The sequence below is a fragment of the Pocillopora verrucosa genome, chromosome 14 (genome assembly GCF_036669915.1).
Source record: "Pocillopora verrucosa isolate sample1 chromosome 14, ASM3666991v2, whole genome shotgun sequence".
Taxonomy (NCBI): domain Eukaryota; kingdom Metazoa; phylum Cnidaria; class Anthozoa; order Scleractinia; family Pocilloporidae; genus Pocillopora; species Pocillopora verrucosa.
Window position 1 is genome coordinate 18,479,824 of NC_089325.1, and position 26,274 is coordinate 18,506,097.

At 35.5% G+C, this 26,274-nt stretch overlaps 2 protein-coding genes across 3 annotated transcripts in view; one reads left to right on the plus strand and one right to left on the minus strand.

Moving 5' to 3' along the window:
* LOC131787720 (liprin-beta-1) lies at nucleotides 1-25,493 on the minus strand. 2 transcript variants are annotated; one of them, XM_059104805.2, is made up of 22 exons: nucleotides 25,287-25,493; nucleotides 24,819-25,086; nucleotides 24,512-24,739; nucleotides 23,976-24,089; nucleotides 21,620-21,734; nucleotides 14,541-14,582; nucleotides 13,765-13,874; nucleotides 12,669-12,849; nucleotides 12,110-12,280; nucleotides 11,884-11,924; nucleotides 10,710-10,801; nucleotides 8,982-9,086; nucleotides 7,323-7,530; nucleotides 6,931-6,988; nucleotides 6,534-6,622; nucleotides 6,042-6,115; nucleotides 5,175-5,223; nucleotides 4,858-4,983; nucleotides 2,391-2,579; nucleotides 1,815-2,021; nucleotides 1,376-1,435; nucleotides 1-1,118 (listed from the first exon to the last, which is right to left on the minus strand). In XM_059104805.2, the coding sequence occupies exons 1-22, from the start codon at nucleotides 25,298-25,300 to the stop codon at nucleotides 1,065-1,067; spliced, it is 2,595 nt and encodes an 864-aa protein (XP_058960788.2). In that variant the 5' UTR covers nucleotides 25,301-25,493; the 3' UTR covers nucleotides 1-1,064. The 2 variants fall into 2 exon arrangements, with proteins under 2 accessions (XP_058960788.2, XP_066017529.1); XM_066161432.1 differs by having other exon boundaries at nucleotides 24,819-25,493.
* LOC131787721 (LIM domain and actin-binding protein 1) overlaps nucleotides 25,193-26,274 on the plus strand; it is a 9,987-nt gene continuing 8,905 nt past the window's right edge. Inside the window, exons 1-2 of the mRNA XM_059104806.2 lie at nucleotides 25,193-25,288; nucleotides 25,709-25,764. The gene's annotated coding sequence lies outside the window, so the exon portion shown is untranslated. The remainder of the gene's footprint in view (nucleotides 25,289-25,708; nucleotides 25,765-26,274) is intronic.

Genomic DNA, 26,274 nt, shown 5'->3' on the forward strand with positions numbered 1-26,274 from the left:
TTAATGAAACAACCACATTTATTATAAAAATAGAAGTCATAATTAAGTCATCTGATTAAAAATTGGCAATCTGATTCTTAAAGCAAATGGAATTCTAGCACATAAAAGTCGAGAAGACGGCAACTCATTAAAGCCGTTATAGCTTCTTCTGACCTAATTACCAATGAGCATTTCACTCCAGCATTATAACGATTTTTGTATTATATCAATTTTCTAAATAAAAAAATTTTTTATCTTATAATTCCAAGCCAGACTTTGTAGTTAAAGTAACATTTGCAACACTTTTATGGTACATAAACGAAAAATAATAGATCTGTGACCTTGAGTATCATGCACCTATAAAAATTTCTAGCAATGACATACAATTCTTTTGTTTGCTTATTACATCAACCTGACGAAGATAGAGGTTTATCGCTTGCAACATCTTAAGGGTTACTCAAGTATGGTATGTCTGTTCCACATTCAAAACTAGCATAATTTAGATGCAAAGTGGGTAGAAAACTTAATTTCATTTTGTTTCTGGTAAGAGCGGAAGGTCTTGGAGCAGTTTCAGTTCAACTAATTATCATTTAATCTTCCTAAATGGATGAAACAATTACAAACAAACAGACAAAACATGTAATGTGCACACAACACTGTGAAATCAAATAGGAATGTCTCACTGTAAAATGATGTGAACTGAAGCAAGGAAAAAGCGGGGGATCTGAGTGGTGAAACAGCTGTGTGCAAAATGCATGCTGCCTGGAAAAACGAAGTAAAACAAAACGATATCAGTTGAGGCAGTTCTGAAATACTCCCTACTTCTAATAATCCGTACTAGAAACTTGACATGTGTCACCGTGAATGGATTGGTGTTTGAATCATAATGTTTAGGATTCCAAATACACCTCAGCGTTTAGAGAATCTTAGTAATTAGCTTCAAATTCTTTATAAATTTTACTGTAAGTACACCATAAAAGTGGAACATTGAATCTTCTTCACAAAAGAAACACTTCTTGTGCTTCTTTACAACCATAAGAGCCAAATATCTTAAAGTCAACGATAAGTTGTTATACACCACCCTGTTAAACTTCATAAGCACCATCATCTGTATTGTGCCTTTCCTCTTTCAACATATGCTAGAAAAAAACACAACTTATATTAAGAACGACACGATTGAAAAACTTTCATGCCATAACTGGTCGGGGAAAGATGAAAAACACTTTGCGGGTAAGCTCAAAGTTATTAAGTACAAAAATATATCAACATAATTAACCATTTCAAAATCAGGTAATATTCAAAGAAATTAAATTTAGTGCCGATTGACCCATTAAAAACTTACGAGGATGACATGGAATTCATAAGTGAATCTCAAGGAAAAGTGTCAACAGCTTACTGTAAGTGAATCAAGCTCCTGAGAGAAAGCTCCTATTGTCCCTGTTACATGGTCATCACCCTAAAAAGTATTAATGACAACTAATTAATACCAAAGCTGTGAGCCATGCATCCATCTTTTAATTTTATAAAGAAGTCGTTGTTTGTATATGGGAATGTAGCGAAACATAACGGTTTTTCTTTAAATAAATCCACAATTTGTTCTTTTTCCTGGAACGTGGTGTCTGTACTTTTTTTTAATGTCAATATGAAAGAGAAATAACTTGATACATGTAATTCACGTTAATCTGGAGGCAGAAAACAAATTCATTTCTTCAGCAATCTCTTCTATTCATTTTCTTTAACCTGCTTCGACACAAGAACATATTAAGAGTTTTTGTGGTAGCATGTTAATAATTATATAGCTTTAAATGACACACTTAATGATAAAAATAATAAACCTGAATTTCCCTATCTTCATCACGTTTTATTCTTGATTGTAAGCCAGACTCATCATTTCGCTCAGCTGAGCGTCTACTTCGCAGTACCACAAATGTCGTCAAAGCTGGAGGAACCTCTAGGTCCATAGGACATACATAGTCATCCAGTTCTACATCCCCCTTCCCACGCTTTCGTAGTGCACTAAATGACGATGTTCTTCGGACAATCTACCAAAGTGATGCAAGTCTTGTTTATTCTTATAACTACCTCAACGCAGGTGGAATGTCTATTCCAACCATTTCCACCCAAAACAATTGAAACATTTACCACGAAAAGTCAACCAGTTACTTCATCCTACCAACCCTGTATACTGGTATCTCAATCTCAGAGTGTTCCAGTACAGAGGATTCAGTGTATTAAATAAGAAAAAAAAATCACATGCAATCAGTAGCCATGGTGAATATAAAAATTGCACCAGAGGAATCAAAACAAGCATGATATAGACCTTGAAAAGTAGTACTATCCATTCCATTTTCAACAAGACCTCTTTATTTAAATGTAATATAAACGAAACACCACACTGATTCAGTGAATACCTTATGCTTAATTCCTGGCATGAGAGGCTGAAACAACGGGTCACCCGCTGCCTCTTCCTTCACTTTATGACATGCAGTCCCAACAAGGGATTGGAAATGAGTAGCCAAGTGTCGCCGAAGAAGTGTTTTACTGCTTGGTATGGACAGTAATGCTGCCAAGCTCTCTGCAGTAAAACGTGGCTCCAGTATCTACATTAATAACAGCACAGCCATAAGTGTGATTTACCCATGACAGTTAATATCATTAATCATTCAACATGAAACTTACAACATACAAAGGATACATTGTTAAATTTTACACTCGAAGTACTCGACTCAGTTTGCAGATACTTTCCAAGATAATCAGTATTGAGAAAGATGTTCTTTGTCTTGTCACGCGGCACAAAGAAAAAGTTCTTATTTCTCAGTTACTATTTGAGTATATCGAATATTTGAACCTTGTGCGTCAGCGTTTTTTGTTCTCTGCCGATGTAAAAGGGAATAACTATTAATTTGTGAGGTCTGTTGGCACTTTTAAAATAACAATTAACTAATTCGCCTTGGGCCAGTTTTATTTAAATTGTACTTTACTTTTGTAGATTTTAGAGAAAGAGAGATCTCAACTTAAAATATTTTATCATTGTTACCATAATTGTAGGTTATTTCACGGTGGGTGAGCGCGTACGATTTTTATTCACAACAAGTGAATGAAAATCGTACAAGCGAACTAACCGTGAAATAACTTATTTATTACATACATACCGAGATTCATAAGCGAACAGAACTCAAAGATAAACATATCTTTATATTCTTTCAAAGGAAAACAACGCGCGGTCAGGCCGCCTCACAGTTCGAGAGTTGCACCGAAATGGCTTCCTTGTAAAATTCTTTACATTTAAATTATCAAGCAAAAATGCCGTTAAAAGGTTAGAATAAACTAGTTAGAATAAAATAAGACATCCTGAAAATATGTTGAAATAGTTATACGGAAGTTAAAAATTTGAAATTCAGAAGTGAAAACCCGAGACTTTCCGTCTTAGATCCCTCTGCTTTGACAGAAGCGCTTTCCGAGTTTGCTCGAACTGAACGTCTTTCGTAAGGCAAAGTCCATAGTTTTTTTCCTTCAAATGACGCTCAAAGCTAACGAAGAATTCCCTTAAGGGATTAGGTTCGTATTCCTCGTTGTCTTCTTTTTTGCGAACCGTTATAAGGAACTCGCTAAGAAACTTGTTCAGCTCTTGAGGAGTTAATTCGTCCATTTGTCTCATCTCGCCTTTTAAAACAAGAAATTCGTGAAACAGAGCAACATCGTGTTTGGTCTTTTACTTGATGTTTTCATTTTCCTGTCTGTCTATGAACTCTTCTACTGATGAATCTAAGCTCTGAAAACGGTTAGTCTGATTTGAAGCCATCTTTCTAAAGAAAAATGAACCTAAGCTCTTAGGGCCTGTTTACATGGAGGTTGGGGACCCCAGGTAGGTGAGGTAACCCGCCTAGCCGTGGTCAAAAAATAAAACGCGTTTACATGCAATCTTACAACCCCGGGGTGCTGGAGTGAGGTTTCTTGAGGTTGTTGTTGCGCTTGCAATTAAGGAGTTTGAGCAGAGGCATCCCAAGCTCACATCTCGAAAAAGACGAAAGATTGATTCTCGGAACATATGTATTTATTAATGAAAGCGTCACGCGTTGTGTTACGCGGTGTTTGGTTTCGCGAGGAACCGTTGACTTAATACGTTATACGGAATAGTTTGGGAAACCAAATATGGTCGATTTACGACGCTAAATATTCCGAAATGTGAACATTTTACACTCCTTGTGTGTCCGTTGCGATTTCTGGTGATTTCTGCTATGAGACGGCTAGGAAATGTACAAAGTTTTAAAACATACATGTTTTGAGCTATTTGCCATGAACGCGACCCCGGCTAGACGGGTTACCCCACTTTGACACGTTTACATAGCAAATCGTCACCCCGGCTGACAGGGTTACTCTACCTGGCAGACCGGGTAACCCGCCTAGGCGGGTCACCCCACCTATCATGTTAATGTGATCAAAATAAAAGAAGAAATTATATAGACAGGCGGGTCACCCCTCCTTGGCGGGTTACCTCACCTACCTGGGGTCCCCCACCTTCATGTAAACAGGCCCTTAAAAATGTGTTACTTGTCTGTCAAGAGGAGCGGCAAGCGAGCGACACGGTTTTGTTCACGAGTGAAAATAATGATATAGCCAATCAGAGCGTCGATACGTCGTTTTTCACTAGTGAAAAAATCGTCTGACCAATTACAACCTCTTCTCTAGCGCGAAGAGACTATTTTTATCTCGATGCTTTTTGGCGCGTAAATCTCGGTAGGTATATAATAATTATAACTACCACCATCATTACTGTTGGTATTATCATTATTCATGTAATAGTGTAGTTTGATCGTCCGGGTTACCCCCAGGTCAAACCATTTACTGTATTATTATTCATAGAATGCATATCTTTACCATCAGTGATCCATGTACACCACTTCCTCGGAGATTGGGTGCATACTCCGCTAAATCGACCAAGCGCAACCATTCTGTGACTCGACTGTTGGTCCATAACAGTACATCAGCACCTTTAAACCATGACTGATTAATACAGCAAAATAGGGCATTAGTATCAAAGTTTGCAAATAAAACTAAGCATTGTTACAGTGCTGACACTCACAATTGTCAGGAATTCTTACGCAAGAAATTAAATTAAAAGAAAGCCAAGATATTTCAATGCCACTGACGTTGCACGCTACAGCCAGTAAAGTTTAGCAATGTATGGAACTGACCTCATCCACAGGATGCCTCTTGAGACAGTTTGGATGGAAATTGTGTAACCTGTTCCAAAATAGCAAGGAAGATGACAGTCGACTATTGTTTTAGTTACAGAAACTTTAAATACATTAAATGTATACATAGCCAGCTTTATTATTCAAGATAGGTGAAAACTAAATAATAAGGAAAAAGAAAACACAGGTTATCATGTGCTTTCAATTTCAATGACACTATACCCAGAACAAATGCGCGAATGTGATTCCACTTATTAAATTCTTACTGTTACTGAGAACGGCCTGTTAATTCATGACGTGTATCTTTAAGGCAGACTATATCTCCCTCTTTGGTTGTACTTGAATTCCCCGTTAAAATAAACCAACAACAACAAATAGAAGCACTGAACAACAAGCAGTGCATGGAGAGACGTTGGATCTGATTGGAGGAATTAAGACAACTAAAAACACACAGGATAACACTAAGTGGGGCTTTAATCAAAAACAGGTCAATGGATGGTACTTGCTTATCCATCTAATGAAACCTGATGTACCCACCATAACTTGTTGCAATGGTGTCAAGAAAATTCCAGTGAGCATTTCTTTTCGTTTTTATCTATCTAATTTGCCGGAACGAGTTTGATTCATAAATGCGTAGATGCCTTTAATGAAATAAATTCGGTAAAAACTAATCATAATTTCACACTATTGTTCACATTGGTTAATATTAATCAGAATAATTTAACAGTCCTTACAGTAGGTGATAAACATATTAACCAGGAGTGACAAGAAACACTGCAATTGCCGGTATAGGAGATATCAGTTAGGGCCCCTGGCGCTGTACTGAACAAAATTAATCATAGAATTAACAAAATGTACAATCATCACCTGAGGCACTGTATCGCTCTCTTTAAAGTGATGTGATGAAGTGTGTTGTGCACTTTGAGGTGTAGCAAGTCACTCTGAACAGCAAAAACAAGACATATATGCTACAAAAGGTAACTTAAAGTATTCTAAAAAAAAAAAAGAAGATATTCAATGCACCAAAGACATTGAATGCAATCTGTCCATAAATTTCATTAGAAAATACTTACCTAAAAATAGCTGCCAAGGACTTAAGAGCTAATGTCAACATACATCAGACAAACAGTCAGTTGTAAAATACAGTCAGTTGAAAACACTTACCTAAAAATAGCTGCCAAGGACTTAAGAGCTAATGTCAACATACATCAGACAAACAGACAGTTGCAAGTCAATGCCAGTAATATCATATTCAAATCCTGGATGTCAGCTAGATATTAGTTCAATGGCCTGGCTACCTGCTACCCGCAATTCATAGTGCTAACATGATACTACCTCCAACAGGATATCATTACTTACATATGTGAGATAGTTTAGCATATGGCCATCAACGGAACCCTCACTAAAGGAGTCTTTATACTGTGGCAAGCCAATGTCATCTAGCCAACCTGACATAACACAAAGAAAAAAACAGTTGTTGAGGACCAGCTAACCAGTCATAGTACTTTGGGAGTGTACATTTTTTTTTTCATTATCCAAGTTAAAATTACAGTTTTATAAAGCATTACCTGTTAGAAGTTGCATTTATTATCTGAAAATATTGTGGGGTGTTCAATTCTTCAGACTGGCTAATGATCATACTATACAACTAATTTTCCCTTTTGTTTAAGGATTAAAATGAATAAAAACACATTGGTAAAGGTATTTAACTTTGTACTAAATTTGTGTTTATGTACTTGTTGTAGTTGCACTGTACCTAGCACCCAGTGGTTACTCAGCCTCCCCATCACATCAGCTCCATCTGAAACCAATGCCTAAACAGATGCAACAAGCAACACACAATCTAGTCAGCGCAGATATCACTTTAGTACAGTCAGTTTGGAGAAGAGAAAGGGTGACTTAAAGTAAAGAGCCCAAAATGCTGATAAATCATCAATGTGTGACTTGAATCAATAACCTAATGAATTTTACATTTACATCGAAGATACTGAAGATAGTAATTTTATTTCAAACTTTGGTGTATGTGCTGCAGGTGTACTAACAGAAATTATTATTATACTATTATCGTTATTTCCCTATGCTTGCTATTATTATTACCAGTCCCCTCTGCCATGGATGTTTTTAATAACCAGAGGATAATCAATTTACCTGAAGTGCTAACTGTAGTTTCTTCCTATGGAGTGGATTCTTCAATCCCATGTCTTTCTCAAGCTGAGCTGGTGATGCTTTAAGCAGGTCCTGACCACATGTTATCACTCTTCCACATTGCACTGAATAGTGTCCTAGGCCAAGGTCATCAAGCCAACTTAGCACCATTTGTCTACTCCACTGACTAAATGGAAGCTCTAATTGGTCACTAGAGACATGAATCATATCCATCTCTTACCATGATGTAACAAATACTTATTGATATTTATTATAAATTCTTCTGGTCAAATATGTTGATGAAAGGATACACCCTTAAGAAAAGCTTTGACTTATTTTCCTTTGAAAAGAACAAAAACTGACAACCTCAAACAAAAAGTTTACAATTATTAGATATTTCATTACATAGTATCCTTTTGTCTTATCAAGATGGGTGGATTATCAACATATACCAAAAAAAAAAGTCTCTTCCAACTTTTGTAAGCACATATTTGCCTTTTGCTTAATCAAAGTAGCTTGAAATTTTTCGTTTCTGTGTTTGTGTATTTTTTTACCTTTTCTTTCCTTTACTATGTATTTTTCCTCATGCAACACTTAATTGAGTCACCTACATTTTATTTTTGAAATATGATAAATAGAGAGTAACCTCTGGTACAGTATGAGAGACGTACACTAAGCTTCTTGAGATTCCAGAGTAACTTTCTTCTTTTGTGTATTCAGCATTTTTATTTATTTCCTTTTTTTTTGTAATTTTGTGTTTCATTCTATGAGACATTCATGTTATAATAAGAATAAAAATTATGAAATAATGTGAAATTAAAACAATATAAAGATCATTTGGAGAAAGGATAAACCCATTAACAAATACATTTTCTTACGAAAAAAAAGCTTTATAGTTATGGAAAACAACCATATCTTTAAAATTTCTTTCTTGGGTCCATATGAAAAGAAAAAGCTGGTTTTCCTAATTAACTTCAATAACTGAAGCCACACAGTTAACATCAGAAATGTTTTCTCTCAAATCAACAATATCAGCAATCTCCCAGATGCGCCTTGGTTGTTTTTCTACACCCTTTGGAAGTTGGATGTTTTTATTGTGAATATTTCCCTCTACTTAACTTTGAAACCATACAGGATGTCTATCATAATATGAAATACCCAGTGCATTTAATATTCATACTCTACTTTGCACCTGTATCACCTAATCACAAATAAATGCACAACCCCTCTACCACTGTAGATTACACAGCTTACACAAACTGAGCTGCTTAAGTGTTATTTCATAACATGTCATCACATCCACATATATTCATAACATAGAAAGCAATGCACTAACATACAAGAATGAGTAAAATAGAAAACAAGCACTTAAAACTAACAACAATGACACATCATCTAGGATAGCTTCCACATGGATACAATGATTACTGTAAGTGAACCAGACAGTCTATTCTTTTCTAAATCCTACAATTCCAGTGAGAAATTCACCTTATCTCTTTAATCCCAAAGCAAATGACAAAGGCCTAACACTTAAGTTTTTAACAGTGGCCAATTTACATTATCAATAGTTAAGAGTTAAAAAGGCAATTTTGCAACTAACATATATCATTTGTAAACACTGAGATTATGATGCACACCAAGTAGTGAGTTCACATGCTTTACCCATAATCACTGTGACTGAAGCCTGTGTAACTCTTCAGATCAACAGGCTCTACAACAGCCAGCCTGTCAGCAGGGTTCATCCCCAGGGATTTTGTCCTTCGTAGCCTACAATAAAATAAAAGGTTACTTTTCTAGGATAAACTCAGTGGTAAGAGAAAATCACAGTTGAATCAAAATCATTATAAGTTAAGGAGACTCTTTTAGGGACACTTTGTTGTATATCTCACAAAAATAACAGACTGAATGTACAAGCACTAAGTTCTAATGCACAGGAAAAATTTAAAACAATTAAAACACAACAAAAACAACAACAAAAAAATTAAATTTCACGAAACAATTTTCTAAAGCTATGGGAGACCAATGCTGACTCTGCCCTTTTTACTACGATAAGTTACTTAAAACTTAAGTAAGGCTGCCGTATCTTTTAGGCCCTTAATGGTTATTATGGGCAGCTTGAACACTCTCCATTTTTATGTAATATATTATTTTTGTATCCTGTAAGTTAATGTTGGGTACAAATGAAGTTGTTGGTAATTTTCAGCAAATTATTTCTCTAATCCACAACAAAGGAGACTATCTTTGTGCAAGAGGAAGCCAATGAGAAAACAATCAATCAATACATCAATCAATGTAAATGTATTAAACGTAGTCAGTACACTTAGCAAAAGAGCTAGTTTGCAGGTAGGCCTCCAAAAAAAAAAAAAAGAGAAATAAAGGAAAAAATAAAAGCCTTTTGAGGGTGTATAAATTAAAGCTAAGTTAAGATTAAAAACTAACTAACATTAAAATATAAAACTTCACCAATGTTTTGTCAGACTAAGTTTAAAAATGTAGAAAAATATGAACATTATAAAAATGGTAAAAATTGATTAAGAATAGACCCACATCGCACTCAGTGTCCTGTGAGATTTGATTTTTTTTTAGTTGTTTTTAAAAGTAGTGTATGTTTGAACCCTCCAAGACATGTCTAATATAGTGTTCCACAATTTCAATGAACACATCTCCATGATCTTAAGCTGAAAGTTGATCATATTACTTTTTGAAAGGGCATTATTGTTTGCTTCAAGTTTCCTCATTACCTTGAGAACTTCTGTTGGATTTGTATTGCTTAGCAACACATTTAGCCTGTTTGCTAGGTTTTTGATATGAGCAATCTGCTAGATGATCATTTTGATTTTGTTATTTCATACTTTGAGTATAACTTGTGAAAAAATTGTTTAATGTTTTAATACATCTTGAGGATTCTTGATGATTTTATCGCCCTCCTTTCATGTGATTCCACTATTGTCTACAGTCTTTTGAGAGTTAACATAAGGCTTTATGGTGTGCTAAAACATCTTTTGATCTGTATATTTTTCCCAACACAGCTTCTCAAAATATTTGCATATAGATTTCTTCTCATGCTAACTATTTTGTTTCACATAAGACGGTAGTTCTACCAGTCACTCTGATTTAGTGATCTATTAAATTTTTCTTTGGCCAATTTCATTCAACCATTCCTCTCCAAATTTCCAGAGTGATAAACTTCAATTCTTCTAAAGATTGTCAATTGAAATATCTCATTCACTGCGAATGGTCATCTCACACCTACTTGTATAACATCTCCTGGCACCAGTAGACATTGTCCACATCATCAAAAACTTATGAAGCATGAAAAGGAACTTTACTCTTTCTGTAAAGATCTTTCTGAAAATAACAGTAAGGAAGAATGCATGTGCTGATGCTTACTTAGTAATTGCTTTTCCAAATTTACTAAAGCTTGTTTTCTTTTCTTCATCATGATTCTGGTAGTTGATGTTTCCCTGTTCTCTGGAGGTTTCCTTCAATAGTATGAAACAAAATGCAATCATATTTACATGAACATGGGTATAACATAACAGGAGTCATATAACTGTCAACTGAGTTTGGGTATTACAAGACCTTGAAAGGCTCAAGTCGATAATGACAGAGGAGTTCTCCAAGCCTTTCTGGGAGTGCACAGAAGTGACTGACTTTTTTTTCCTCTGATACTAGCATAGTGTCATATCATTAAGCAGGAATTCCCTATGAGAATTAAATCATCATGATATGCATGACTGTATGTTGAATATGACTGTTTATGAAAATGAAAACAATCTTTGCAGTAATAAACACCTTTAAAGTAGTTGTTAAAATAAGGCTTGAACCCATGACCTCTGCAATACCACTGCCATGCTCTATTGAGCTGACATGCTAACTGGTTGCTGGGTGTTATGTTACTTTGTAGTAAACCCAGATTAAGAAATGAATATGAAAGTGATCTTCCCAGTAATGAACACTACCTAAGCAGTAGTGAAAACAGATTATTAATAGAGACTTCAGGCCCTTGTTACATCTGAAGAAAATAACCACTAGCTTGTAGTAACTAAAAGAATACTTATTTCTCCATTCTACATAGAGACATCTCTAATGACTGGCAAAAAACGGCACAACTTCATCCTTCTGAAAAAGGTGTTTTAGGTTGAAGAGAGTAAACAAGGATAGGCTTGAGCAAACAACAGTGTACCTTCAAAGTCAGAAAAGGCAAGCTTCTAAGTAAATCTTAAATTCTTGGAAAAGACTAATTTCTTAGATTGATACATATTCATCTTTCTTCCTCTTGATATCTGAAAAATGTTGTTAAATTAACTTTCTGTAGTTTTTAGATTTACGACAATCTTGGCTGAAACATGGCTTAAAATTTAAGCAATCACAAATTAAACACTCATTTTAGAGCACTCACTTTCTAGTGACCTTAAGATTGTCAACCTATGAGAGTTCTGAGGGTACATGTAGTTTAAGTAAGGAGGATGACCATCTATGTATGAAATTTTATAAAAAAAAAAAAAGGATCTAGATGAAGTAATTAAAAGAACCAATTGTACATGTAAAAAATATGATGTACCTTAACTTGTGAATACTTGTTTCCTTCACATTCTGTTGCAGCTGTAAGGAAAAGTAATTTTATTAGTATACAAAATGGTAAAATTTGATAAAAAAAACACCTTTTACCACTGTCTTATAATCACATGCACAATAAAAAGCAAATGTACACATATCCACACAGTTAACTTACAAAATCTAGTAGTTTTATCACAAATTTACCTTCACTTAACTGAAAACAATATTACCTAAGTTAGGTTCACTTGAGCTTTTAGGACCTCTTAACTTCATCAGTCCTTTGCCAAATGATGCCCTAATTCCATGCCTTTTCCTATTTGCAGGACTAGCTGGAGGTGTTTCTGTCTTCAGTGCTCTTAAGCTAGGTGTCACTGGATTGTTTACAGCTTGGGTGTATGATTCTGGAACAAAAAAAATTAAAATTATAATATAATCTGAATTCGTGATATTGTCATGTGCTTAACCAGCTACTGTTTGCAAATGGAGTAACAAAAGAGAAAACGTTTTTTTTTTCTAAATAATAACATAGAAACAAATGTATAATGATTAACAATAGAATAATGAGAAGTTGGTCTCTGAGATGATTGACATAATTTGAATGTGGACCTACATCTCCTTCAATAACATGTACAATAATTATCACTGTGCAACAAAATACTTCTATGTACACTTTTAAGTTCTAACTTATCTTTGAATTGACAAACCTAGTAAAAAAAAAAATGAAATTGAATGTAATGGGTGTGTGGACTACTAATCCATATCAGTAAGTACACTGTATAATAAAATAACCTGTGAACAATGCTCGACTCTGTCTTGGAGTGGTAACATATGGCTCTGGACTGCTGGTACTGCTGGTTGTTGTTACCATGTCAGCACTTTGTATGCTACTGCTGTCAATACCATCCAATGAAACAACTGGACTACTATCCAACTCCTTTGATTGATTTGCTTTCATCAGCATTTCTTCAATCTACCACCCAAATAACCATTTCATTGTTGTTGTTCAGGCATTGACAATATTCATCTTCAATTTGAAATTCATTACAATGAAAATGAGAAATATAATGACTCATCCAACAAGCAATCTTCACTCTTTGAGTTTCACTGCCTCACAATCCAAATCAGGATAGAAAAAGACTCCAATTTTCAAAGTTTCATAATAGCATAAAGGCATACTGATTTTATAACAAAGTTTCTAGTATTTCATTTGATTGGCTCTTGCATGTACACTTTACATTATATCTGTCTACTGTACTTACTTACATAACAACCTGTCTTAATTGATAAGTAAACTAATTTGTGAGGTGAATAGGAGCTGAGCATGTACAGTGGTCTTGCAATGTACTCAGAGAACAACTCCTGTCTAACTAACCATACAGTACTGCTCACATTTACTGCAGCACTGCACAGTCCCATGTCAAGCATGTGTAATGCACAGTACATGTGAGTGGTATTGTAATTCTTTTTTCATCTTTCATGCAAACCCTTTCCTTCGAACAATGGTGCAGTTTCTAACAAGACAGTAAGATGTCAATTGAGGGACACACTACAGCTGTTAATGATTTGAACCAGGAAATTAACAGTTGATAAAATTGTCTCTTCTCACTTCTTAACCTATGGAACTAACTGCAGTGATTTTAAAAACTGCCTTACAAAGCTGTAAAATCCTGGTACAGACTATTCTAGACAGATGTCATAGACTACAGACTTAAAACACTCAAATGGCATTAAATGGACTCCTTACTTGACTTTGATGATGACTCATACTCAGGTTGTGTAAAGGTCAGTCACCACTAGAAACAATCGCAACACTTGACAAACTATCAAAATGTGTCTGCAACTGCATTATTTCATAGAATAGTTTGTGATTTAAACAGGCACTTACTCTCTTGAATTTCACAAGAGTTTGCTGAAGTTCTTGAAATTTTTCATCCTTTTCCTTACAGGCAACTGTTAAGGTTTCAACTTCCATTTTTAGGTGGTTTACCTCAGAAGCTGTGATGATTCAAGATAATTATTTAATTAATGATAATAACCATTATGATAATTTTATGGATGATAAAGATGATGATAATGAAGTAAGGCCTAAGTACTACACAGGTTAGAGGTTTTGCACATGGGTAAAAATTATCCTAACAATGTTTTTTTTTCTCTGTTTGAGACCCCAACCCTCACCATCAACTGATTATAATTAGAGACCAGCCTGTCTTCCTCCATTATTTATGAGTTTTAAACATGACAGCCTAAAGGCCATTCAGCAAGAAATTACATATGATTGTTAGCATCTGTTCCCCTTGCATTTACTTTATATCAATCTTTCATGGTACTTATGAAAACAAGGTGAACTTAGATTTCATTTCAGCTCATGACAAGTCTTTAACTGTTGTGCCTTATCAAAGTCATCAGCACTTCAGAAACTTGTAGCAGGTGAAAGTGCTGACAGCCTGGAGAATCTTGAAGTGTTTCCCAATTTACCCCAGTTTTGGTTCTGTTTCCAGTTTCCTTTCTGCTGCAGCAATTCTGGTTTTCCATATGCCCATTTTTTTGTGGTGTACATGAGAAACCATTCAGAGAAACATAGTTTCCATGACTTAAAAAAAAGTTTCTGGAGAAGGTAAATAAGCTTATTTATGGCTTACCATTAATTAACTTAATACCTACCTTTTTCTCTGAGCTGAGATTTAAGTGCAGAGGCTGGTTGACCTGAGGAAAGATTAGTTTGAAAAAACACTTTGAATTTGTGCCCCTAAAATTCTCCAAATATATGGACATATATTTCTGTTATCAAAAAATTTGATACAGCAGAACTTATACACAAAGTAAGGTTTTAAGAAAGGTCTACCAATTTAGCTCTGTGTATGTGCATAACAATACTTGTTTGATTTTATCACGGAAGGGTCATTCAAGGGCACCCTGCTGGTATCAAGTTTCCCTCATGATTTACAATACTGCAGTGTGTTACTGATTTGACAAATTCTTTCATCAAACCAGTAGCAATTTCAATAAAGTTTCTGAAAAAATAATGGATGTTGCAAACCATATTGGAAAAAATTGAGTACTTTTAAGTAATATCTTTTTGTTGCTATTGATGCAGCGATCACAACAGTGAACTTAACATAATTCATGAAATTTGAGCTTGGATCAGAAGTCACTGGTTGCTTGATAACTTTCTTTGCAACCCATACAGTTCCAGCAGCCAATCCAGTCAATGTAGCTGAGGCTCACAAGCTTACTATCAGACATTTTTGGTAAACAGGCCTGTAGGGGGTGGGCCTCCAAGAGGCAATCTGTGGTTGTGTGTTTCGCTGCATTTCACGTTGCTGTGCTTGAGGCTGTGGTTGTGGTTTATTAATGAGAGCCACCAACTCTTTCCTTTTATAGTACAGTCCAGCTAGTGAGAAAACTGCACTTGCTACTGAAAGAATTTGAATGCGTGAGAGTGATGATGATGTTTCTGGTTGTAATCCTACACCTGTGGTGCTTGCCTCTTTAAGGCTTTGATCCTTCCAATCTTCAGGTTGTTTTGAACCTCTTTTCTTCTTCTTTCCCTCTCTCACTCTTCTGTTGTATTCAGCAAGTTTTTGCCAGCTGCGACATGCCCTGCAACTTTATTTGGTTTCATCTTGTTTTTATTAGTTGAAGTCACCTGTTGAGCCTCTGTGAGGTCTGGCCAAAGGCTAGTTGGTGCTTCTTTAGTCTTGGGTTCTTTGCCATTCATTCTATTTGTTGATGTATAATTTTAAAGTTCTCATTCAAGTTCTTATTCAAGTACTTATTTAAATACTTATTCAAGTACTTACACAAGTTCTTAGACAAGTTCTTAGACAAGTACTTTATAAGAACATATTCAGTTTCTCCACAAATACTATCCTTTCCCTTATCATTAACCAAGGGTAGTTCAACGTTTTTGACAGCAAGAAGAACAGCACTTGTGATTGTCATGTACCTTCCAAACTTAAGACTCAATCCTCTCACAATCATTCTGAGTTCTCTCTTTAGCATAAAGTTGTCATTCAAGTCCTTCAGAAGTTTCCCTTCATCAACAAGGAAAAAATGAGCCAATGCTGAACATGAGAACTGAACAAATGTATCACCATGGCATCATGAATCTTTGAAGACAATGAAGCTTCAAATCTCTTGAAGTACTTCTCAACATCTTGTTCAGAAAGCTTCTTGACTTGATCCTGGGTGAGAGATACACCAATCATTTCCTTCGCTTTTCCACTTGCAATAACAACAGTGAGCTGGTCACAATGTTCAGAACCACTTCCTGGTTCAGCTGTTAGAATGTTCAGAACATTATTAACAGCATCTTTTTCCATGTCAATCATCTTCATTTTAGTTAAGAAATAAAAATATTTTCATGAAAGTTCAAGATCAATGCAATAAGGATAGCGACATGTGAATATGAGATGTGAGTACTTCTTACTCTTGAGCTTTGTGATCAATTCCTTCTGCTCATCTTTCATCAACTCAGCTGCATAATCCCTGAAAATGATCTTCATATCCTTGACTTCCCTGTGAAATGGCAGTGGTCCCTCACTTTGTCTGCCTTTGGCTGGGCAGCAAAGCAGTCCAGACCTTTGCAAATCCAGCTTTGCTTTGCTTTTTTGAACTTTAGCCCATCCTTACAAGTGAAGATCATCTTCTTGGCAAAATCAAATTCCTTATGAATATTCTTGATGTTCTCCTTAAGCACTTCAATGAAGATCTGAGCAACATCTTCGCTCTCACTCTTTGGTCTGTAGATCACTGGCCCTTGTGAATAAAGCTTATCATCGAAGCAAACAATGTGATAGCCAAACCCATGTGGTTTGTGCTTCTGGTGTTTATTTCTAAAGCTATAATCACTCTATTGCTCACAACCACTTATTGGTTTAGTACAAGCCTCAAAGTCAGCATTAACCACAAAGGGTACTCTTATTGGGTGGTTATGATTCTTGAATTTGATTACAATATCTTATCTGGCATCTCGATCCTGACTGCATTATTTCTTGAGCAATACTCTTTGTGGATTGCAAGCTTTTCTTTGCTTGAGAAGTGGCTCAGATACCTGAGGCAATATTGTTTCCCTTTCTTATGCCTTGAGACTTGACTCCATAGTGGCCTGCTCATGTTGTTTATCAGGAAGTAGTGCTTCTTTTCACCTGCTAGCTCCTCTAGCCAGGGTTGCACAGGGGGTCTGGCTGCCTAGCACCTGTAAGAAGAAGGTTTATCACATGCTTCCTATTTTCCTTTTTACTGATCCTCAATGGATAAAAATCAAACCTTCCACCAGACCTCCAAGAGGCTCTTTCATAACCAAGAATGTTTACTACAATGTTTTCATTCTGCTTTTCAAACTTGCATATCTTGTCAAGCTCAACAAGGAAATTGATACCACTCCAGTCGAGCTTCTCGATTGTGCTTTAAGGACTTTTGTGATCCTTTGAGGATCTTTCTCAACCACGTTACATGCTCTTGTTATGCACCACTTAAAACACTGATTATTTGCATTTTTAATGTTCTAAACTGCTCTCTTACTTTGAATGAATTCTGGGATTTCAATGTAAGAGTTGCTGTTCAACAGTCTGTATTCCACAAGATGGATGTCAAGAGATGTCACTCATTGAAATCTCCAATTGCTTCCTCTTTGATTAAAATTTTGAATTCTTTCTTGAAGTGTCAAATTCTTCAGATTCATTAGATGCTTCAAGATTTACAATTATGTTGCTTTGGAAATGAGGATTCAGAAGTTCAACATTTTCATTGAATAATTCTTCTCTAACCATCTCACAATTAAAAATAATCATGTCTCTTGAGCTACTCAATTCCCTTTCATTAGCCTTAAGACTTCAGGTTTTGCTCTTTGCCCTTTCAACCCAGTCATTCTCTGAGGAAATAACCATGAGAATTAAAACAGTCTGAAAAAATTCCAGACTCAATCAAAGTCATTACATCACACATGGGAGAGCAAAAATGGTTTCACTTTGACATTAATCAAGCAATATATAACCTTGATAATAAGGATATCAGTTGAATGGAGAGAGAGTTGGATTATTACAAGATTGTATTTGAAGAGTACTAGAAAATATTGAGAATGGAGAGAACCCAAAATAGATTGGAAATAGAGATAAAGAGAAGTGATGAAACTAGGAATCTGAAAGATGAATTAAAGAAACATCAACAAAGGAGGACAGCAAGCAACCAAGAAACTGAACAATAATGGTTCGTGTGAGGAAGTAAGACATTCTGAACACAACTGATTGTGAAGATAATTGAAAAATAGGTGAAATTAACCCTGGATAAATCTTGTAAAATCTAAAATGTATGATATGACATGCAAGAAAATAATTTTTGAAATCACCTGCCAATGTCTTCATATGGGCTTTTGCAAAAACAAAAGGGTATCCAGTCAACTCGCTGACGGTTCAACTCACCAACACCAACTCACCTACGCATAAAATCTAGCAGAGACGTTGGCGAGTTGGTCTTCAATCCAGTACAACTTATTAGAAGATAGACATATAGAAAAGTAAAAGATATTTAGTGAAAAAACAATTTTGTTTTCTTCCAACAAAGTTTATAAGGATCTCATGGTGAATAAAGCAAGGTAAACATCGCCAATGAATATAAAAGCTTCAGACACGAATTATAACTTGTTCACCAGCTGAAATCTGCAAAGAGACTCATGTATTCCCAAAGCTTTACCTGCTGACAAATCACAACCGACTAGTTCAGGATATGCAGATTATTATGCTGCCCGCTGATTAAATGGGCACTGCAAGTACATGTCGCGAAAGACAATAGCATTCTGGGCGATGAAGTATGTAAAAGGTAGCCAAGGGGAGGGGGGAAGTCTTGTCCAATTTCTGGCATAAAATTAAACAAAAGTCAAGAATTGTGCGTACTTAAATTTAAATTTCCAAATGAAAATATCAATCTCAACTTAATCTAAAACATAAAGGTGACTAAGACACCAGGTGACCATGAATATCAAGAAAAAGTTGTGGTTCATCATCATGGCAGAAAAAGTAGACATTTTAAACAAAAATAAACCAGGTTAGAGCACTTTTAATCTCCAAGTAGAATAATAAACAATCCCCTTACTGAAAACTTTTTCAACTTAAATGCAGTGTGTCATTCACCCTTATACACAATCGCAAGATGACAAGAGACAACATAGTGGCCACTTTCCATCTTGTAGTCTGATTCATAATTCTTTTTTGTTCATTCACACACTTACAAGCTCCTTTTCCTTTCACTCATGTAACTCATTATTTGGGTATTTTTTATGGTGAGCATCAAAGTGAGCAACTAAAGCCCACATTTGAGTGACACAAGCTAACAAAAATGATGGCCAGTGATAGAAACCCTTACTTTTTCAACCATTCTAACCTGGTGTGCTACCAGTTGTTAAAGTTGATCAGCCAAATTACCCTAATTAGTTCCTTCCCCAGAGGAACACATACATGCAAAAGACCAAGCCAACCCAACCAAACTAAAACAAGGGGCTTAAATTCAAGGTGGGATGTGGTATACCAGAAATTTTAAAGGCAAAATATGGGATGAAAATAGGAAGACAAGGCCAGGATATGCTCCATTTGAAGGCAGGATAGGGGATAGGATGGGTATAAGCAGGATCATAATTAAATGACTCAGTAGCATATCCAGTTTCACTGTGAAAGTTTCATTGCAGTGGGATGGCAGAATGAAATAAAAAACAGCAGCAGGATGTGGGATTGGAAAACTCTAAAGCCACTGATCCCAATAGAGCATGACGTATGTGTAGGGGTATGTGTTAAACACAGCCACTAAAGTATGTCCCAACTACCAGTTAAACTCTCAAAGGCAGCTTGTTAATCACTGAAATAAGACAGTTACTGTATGCACAGTGCACAACAACTCACTCAGGAGGGCAACACTGATAGCTTTACTTTGTCCCAAAGACAAAAAATGTCACTAACACAGGTATATGTTCATGTATTTAGAGCACACATTGGATTAATTGATATGGTTATCATATCATCGAGTCAATAACTTGGAAATATTCTGTTAACACTTTCTTGTTGAAATGGACTTAAAGCTTCATATGTTTTGACACACATGTAGTTTGAATACGTTTTACATTCATACCAAAACATGTATGCTGACAAAAGAGGTTTGAAACAAATCAATGTTCCAACATCAGAAAAAAAAAAGCTGTTACATTAGAGTGAAACCTCCCTGTGGCATATATTGATTTTGCCAAAGGACGAAGTGGCCCACATAATATTGCCCAAGTAGAAAATGCATTGATCATTATAGTTAATCAGCATTTACGACACAACCTCTGTATGGTTATATTAACCAACCAAAATATCTGTGGCTGAGACATCTAAAACAGAAATTTTATACAAGATGTCTGAATATGAAAAGTCGGACCATGATCAACACAAATACAACATGTCTGACCATGCCAAGTCAAACCATGAATGATCAACACACATTCTGACTTACATTCTTTGATTTTACACTAATTTGAAAGATTAGTTACTTCTTGAAATGAGTCCTCATGAATCACCCAAACATTGTTGCCTTGTTGTGAAAAAAAAACTTATGAGGCAAGAACTGAATGGTTCAACAAGCAACAATGACCTTCAAATGCACATATATTTCAATATTTAAACTGTACTGATTATCAATGCATTGGCAAATGATAACATGTTCCATCTCTTAATTTTTTATTATTCTTATACAAAATCTGAGTTTTCAATCAAAAATCAAACAGGAAAACCATGAATACTGAAGAAAACTTATGAAAGCACCCTAACAAAACTGTAAACAAAATCCCAGTGTCAAAATGCAGACTATCAATAAAAGTTTGTGTTGCAAAATGTACTGTCTTTAGACATGTTGTGTTAATTTTTGGTCCACACCCACAGTGCCCCACAGAAGACATTTGATTTTTGTGATTGCAAGTAACAAACTGGTGATCAAGTAACTGGTCATCTGGGCTTACAACTTGTGATCGCAACTTAAAACTTGCAATCGCACCTTATAACTTGCAAGCCCAACTTAAAGCTTGCAATGACAACTTACAACTTATAACCAAACAAATGCCCATCAAGATGTATAATGTAAATAAAATTTCAATAGAGAATATGTGACTAGTTTAAAATAATTGTAAAACTTACAAATAAAGAATTTGTTTAATTTATTCTGTTGTGATATTTGTGTGTGGACTGAAGACTAAAGACAGGGGGGCACAAGACTCGATTTTGCATTTATTGAAAAGATGGATTGTATAACCTCTTATGCAAGAACTGCATTAATTGTATGTGTTTGTCCCTTCTTGTATAAACTTTTTAGCTTTGAATATGAACACTTAAATGTTAAGTGGGTGTACACAATCATTTCTGACAGACACCAAGCAAAATTTAAACATCGAAAGCTTTTTCTTAATGCAACTCTTAACTAACCTTCCAAATTTAATTGGAGGTGGCTTAACAACTTAATAGAAATGTTTTGATAATTGATCAGTGCAACATTATACGTGGGCAGTATCCCATGAGCAACATCATTTCTGGGCAAAATCAATGTTAGTAATTCGTCCCTAAACCTCTGTCCAATGGCCACTTTGGTTTATCTCCACAGTATCCCTAATGTGGAGAGGTTTAACTGTATACAAAAAGGTCTGCACATGCCATGAAGAACCTCATCATAAAAAAATAAGAAGTTCACCTTGATGTAGCTACTTATAAACTCATTTCAAATGTTACCTTCACTGTGATGTGATCTGCTAGCTATTTCCTGCTCATCAAGAAGGACTTCAATGTGGTCTTTCAACATTTCAATTTCCATTTCTTTTTCAGCTAGAAGAGCCTCTTGGTCTTCCTTGAAAATTAAAATAAGCTCAACTGAACCTATTTTTCAAGGGCTTGGGTCTCAGGTCTTAGGTTCTGGTTTTTTAGACACCCAAGTTCTCTCCCCTTGAAAGTCAATGACAAACTGATCATAATCAAATACAATTTCAACATGCATATTGTTTCTTTTACTGACTGTGCTTTAATTTTATTACCTTTTATTCCTATCAATCTCTTTGGTATGCAATGGAGAAACTTTGACATACTCTCAAAACCTGGTTTTGCACATTTGCCAAAAATTTAGAGTGACACATTTTCTTGTTGGTTTTTACATAGTTTGGTACCATGGCAGAACTAGTTACTGATGGGGGCCCTTAAGTTTCTCTTCACATGTGTATTATCTTTTCAATATTCAAATGCAAATAGGAGGTAAAATGAAGTTGTCCATCTGTTAATTATGTTAAATAAATGCATCACTCAGCAAAATTAATACAGAGAATGAATCCAACATAAAAAATATTTCAGTCTATAACTGTGTGTTTTCACAAAGATGGCCATACTGTCAGGCTATGGCTTTACGATAGCAATGCAAAGGAAATGAATAATGAAATTTTTTTTTAAATTTTGTCTGATGATCAGTCACTTGGTGACTTTGCTTGAAAGCTTCCACTCAGAAAGTCACTCAGAAAGCTGGAATGATGGTAACCATTCAACTCTGTGGAATAATAAATGCATACCTCTGGTGATCTACAAAAATGAGACAAATAATATCCTGTTTCTATCAAATTTCCATTTGCAAAATTCATCCAATGTGGAGACTGTGATTCAAATCTTTCTTTGCAATTTATCTCACAGTCACTCAATGAACAATTGCATTGTAAGAGGATGATCTTTGTTTAAAAGATTTTCTTCCACATAACAATCCTTAAAGTTTTTTGCCTTTGCATGATATACCTCAGAATGCATTTTATGTGATTGCAAGTTTTTTAAATGATTGAAATTAATAATAAAAGGCATGTGGCAAAAAAGTTTTTATTACAAGATTTCTTCTATTAGAATTTCACTGACAAGATAATTTTTGTCAGCTACAGTATTACTGATTGATCCAGCTGCCAGTGTTCATGTAAGGTAACTGAATTGAACCAATTAGCCAATAAACTTTAATCCTTTCCACAGTTCATATTTTATATCAGATCCCTAACAATCAAAATAATTGACAGTATTGGGTTAATATTTTTTGGTCACTTAAAAGGTAGCACTTAAGGTAACAGTGCTAAGTATAAACTTTATTGTAATAAAGTTTAGATGTAATGCATGCTGCCATTGGTTGAAAGATTATATTCCATCAGATAACAAAGCAAGGAGCTGTTCTAATGCTGTCACAATGTCTGCCAATTTGTTAACTTTATTTAACTGAAAGTGAAATTTCAGAAAAAGCGAGCCACTAGTAGCAACAGAAGACCCAAACAAAGGCTTGTGAACATACCATGTACTGTAATTGACATTATCATGACACAGGAAGAAACTAAAATTGAAATTCTACAAGAGAACATGAAATAGACTGTTTGAGTTTTGAAAGTTTTCATGCTCAATTGGATTAAAAGCTTTTTTACCATTAAAATTCAAACACAACTAATGCTCGCATAGTATATATAATTTTGTGTTCAAAAACAAAACAGAACAAACCAGGAATGATGAAAAATACAACCAAAATGGCAAACTGTTAAAATTCATAAAAATCATGATAGTGTGAGAGCAACTGCCATCCTTGCATTACTTACTATTTCGAAAATAGTGAGTAATGCATAGGGAATTTGACGGATTCTTTAAATTCATAAAACAAATAAAGAAGACTTGACTGTGCTCTGTTCTGTTGTAAAGCACTTAGGAAGCAGTTCAAGAGATAGGGAGAAACGTACACTACACTACATCTCGCATTTTTGCCCCTTACACTTCTTTTGTGTTCTAGCTGTGTCCTACATGCTTTACAACAAAACAGAGCACAGTCAAGGCTTCTTTAATTGTTAAACAAGCCTGATTCCCCTATATGTGTGTTTACTAGAGTTTAGGACACCTTTTGACCACAGTTTCTACACTTGTGTGAGTAAGTAAGCAAATTACTTATTTGCACGTTAGAGTTACCATAAAAACTTGTTTCTACCCCTTACATACCAGGAGTTAAATTTGAAATGAGTCACACAACTACAATAGTGCAAAATAGATTAGAGCTAACAATGGAAAAACTCAACAGAAGCAACATGAGCTAAAGTACCTTGCATCCTATAGATTCTGTCTGTGGTGTACTATGAGGAGCCTTTTTTAAAGATGAGATTTCTGTCACAAGCTGTAACTTTTCATTTAATAAATTTGTGGTTTTAATTATCTCCTGGAAATAAAGAATCAGTAATGGGCATGGTCAATTCAACTAACGAACAAATAACTACATGTGTAACTAACTGACAAATTAAACAACTCTTCAGCTGACTCCACAGTTGACTCACATTAAGTTTGTCTGAGCATCATTTGCTCAGGCACCTAAGATAACTATGAATTACATGTTGTTATTTTCACTTTCAATGGCTCTAAGGCACGGGTATCTGTTAGTGCTGAACAAAGTGGAACATATCACCCAAACCTTACCAGCCAGATTTAAAGATGTTTATTTATGGTTAGGGACTGGTTATAAAGTAATAATTTATACATGGATAAAGGGATGTGCCAAAAATGTTGCCAATGAACTTGTGAGTATGTCAAGTCTCTAAAAAGAATAAAATCACTTCGAACAACAGTAAAAAAAGAGGAACTCACACTCTCGAGGAATTGTTCAGCCTCTTCTAATTTTATCTGCAGCTCCTCCTTAGTAAACTCAAGATCTCTTATTTTTTCACCTTGTGCTTCCACTTGATCTGTTAGTACGCTTACTTGCAAGATCAAAGATTCTTTTTCGTCCTGTAGTCTGCTGATTTGCAACAGATGTTTCTCAGCGCTCGTCATCGTTTGCTGTTCGTCTTTTTGCAGATCTCTGTTGGATGTCACCTAGACAATAGATCATTTAAGATTCACTTAAAATCCAGAGCGAAGAAAAAATGAAACACCGTGATTTACATCCAAATACCTTTGGAGAATGTAACCAGTCAGTAAGAAAGGCGATTGTTGAACCAGAAATCTCGATCGTGCACTCGACTGCATCATCCTTAATCTCTTCGAGTAGTCCTTTGAGTTCCTCCAACAAGGAAACAACTTTCTCTTTTGGCGAGCAAGCGTGAGGTTGGGTCTTCAGGCTTTCCATAATAAGTTGGTCGTCAGAAATAAGACCATCCATTTTCTGTAAGGCTTCAGCTAACATAGTCGCCGCATCGTTTGCCACAGCAGCCATCTTGAACCTGAGTAAGTAATTTCCGATTTCGTCAGCCTCGTTCATATGCCGGAAAGGAACTTGCGGCATGTAAGGGAAGTTCGAAATTTAATAGCCATTAAGACTTCCAAAACTAAAGCCTCTTATTTGACCCGCATATGCCTCTAGAGGATCAAAGACTTCAGCAAAGGCGGAATTTACCAATGTTTGTTCGGCCTAAGACCTTACTTGTTAAGTTTCATCTTCCTTCAATCATATCTTTGACCATTAAGAGAGATCACAACAGACAAGCGACCAAGTTCACAGGGTGACCTGCAGTTGAGGTCATTGCCGGAAAAAAACGCGTGAAGGCTCAAAAGCAGGCTCAAAGGGTTCAAGAAATGTTCTGCGGACGACATTTAGGGAGAGGGAGTGGAAGAGCAAGCTACGATGAATACCCCCTTGAGGAGTTCCTCGGAGTTATATCTAAGTAGAAGTCGCGGTCAAAAGATTGATAGTTTTTCACATCGTGTAAACAGTCATAAGCTGTCACGAACGCGTTTTCCAAATTTGGCAGTCTAAACATTTTTGATAGTTTGCTCTTTGATCCATTGCAAGCTAAATGTAGGTAAAAGAGTGGAGCTTCTAATATTTCTTGTCTTTGTTTCCAGTGGTGCACAGTGGTGTGATCATTTCTCGGATTTATCAAGAAAAAAGTTGCTCAGAAGTAAGTCTTGTTTATATTTTAACTGTCTGGTAACGTGATGTTGGTAATGAGCACTAATCTTCGACTATTTCACACGGTGTGGAAATTTAATTACGACCCGCGTTTCGTTCCGTTAGCTTATGTATCGCTTTTATTTATTCTTTTTTAAGATTACTCTGTATTTTTTTCTGAAAGCTGTTTTGGCCATCTCACGAGACTTCAGCGGAAGCAAGTCTTTGTATGATATATTTAAGGGCATAGTCTCTTGTTTTCGAATGAGGCCGTAAATATGGTTACGGCTCTTTTTTCCTCTCATGTGTGCACATAAACTGATGTCTCTGTTAAATTTAAAAAGCTCTTTAACCTCAACTCGTGGATAAAGTAATAGTATTTTATTTTCTGCGATTGAAATCCGATCTGCCCTTTGATCTTGATCAAAATTACTACCCTTTCGGCTTAACGAGAGTTTGTTTAAAACAGGCAGTTTATACTGAGATTGCTATTTTTATAAAATATTTTACTCGTCTTTTA

Excerpts from the sequence above, each read along its gene's own strand:
- LOC131787720 (XM_066161432.1), bottom strand. The coding sequence starts at position 25,148 with ATGCCGCAAGTTCCTTTCCGGCATATGAACGAGGCTGACGAAATCGGA. Across the intron at positions 2,022-2,390 it reads TGCCAGGAATTAAGCATAAG|ATTGTCCGAAGAACATCGTC; the intron begins GTATTCACTGAA and ends TCACTTTGGTAG. Across the intron at positions 1,436-1,814 it reads ATGAAGATAGGGAAATTCAG|GGTGATGACCATGTAACAGG; the intron begins GTTTATTATTTT and ends AATACTTTTTAG.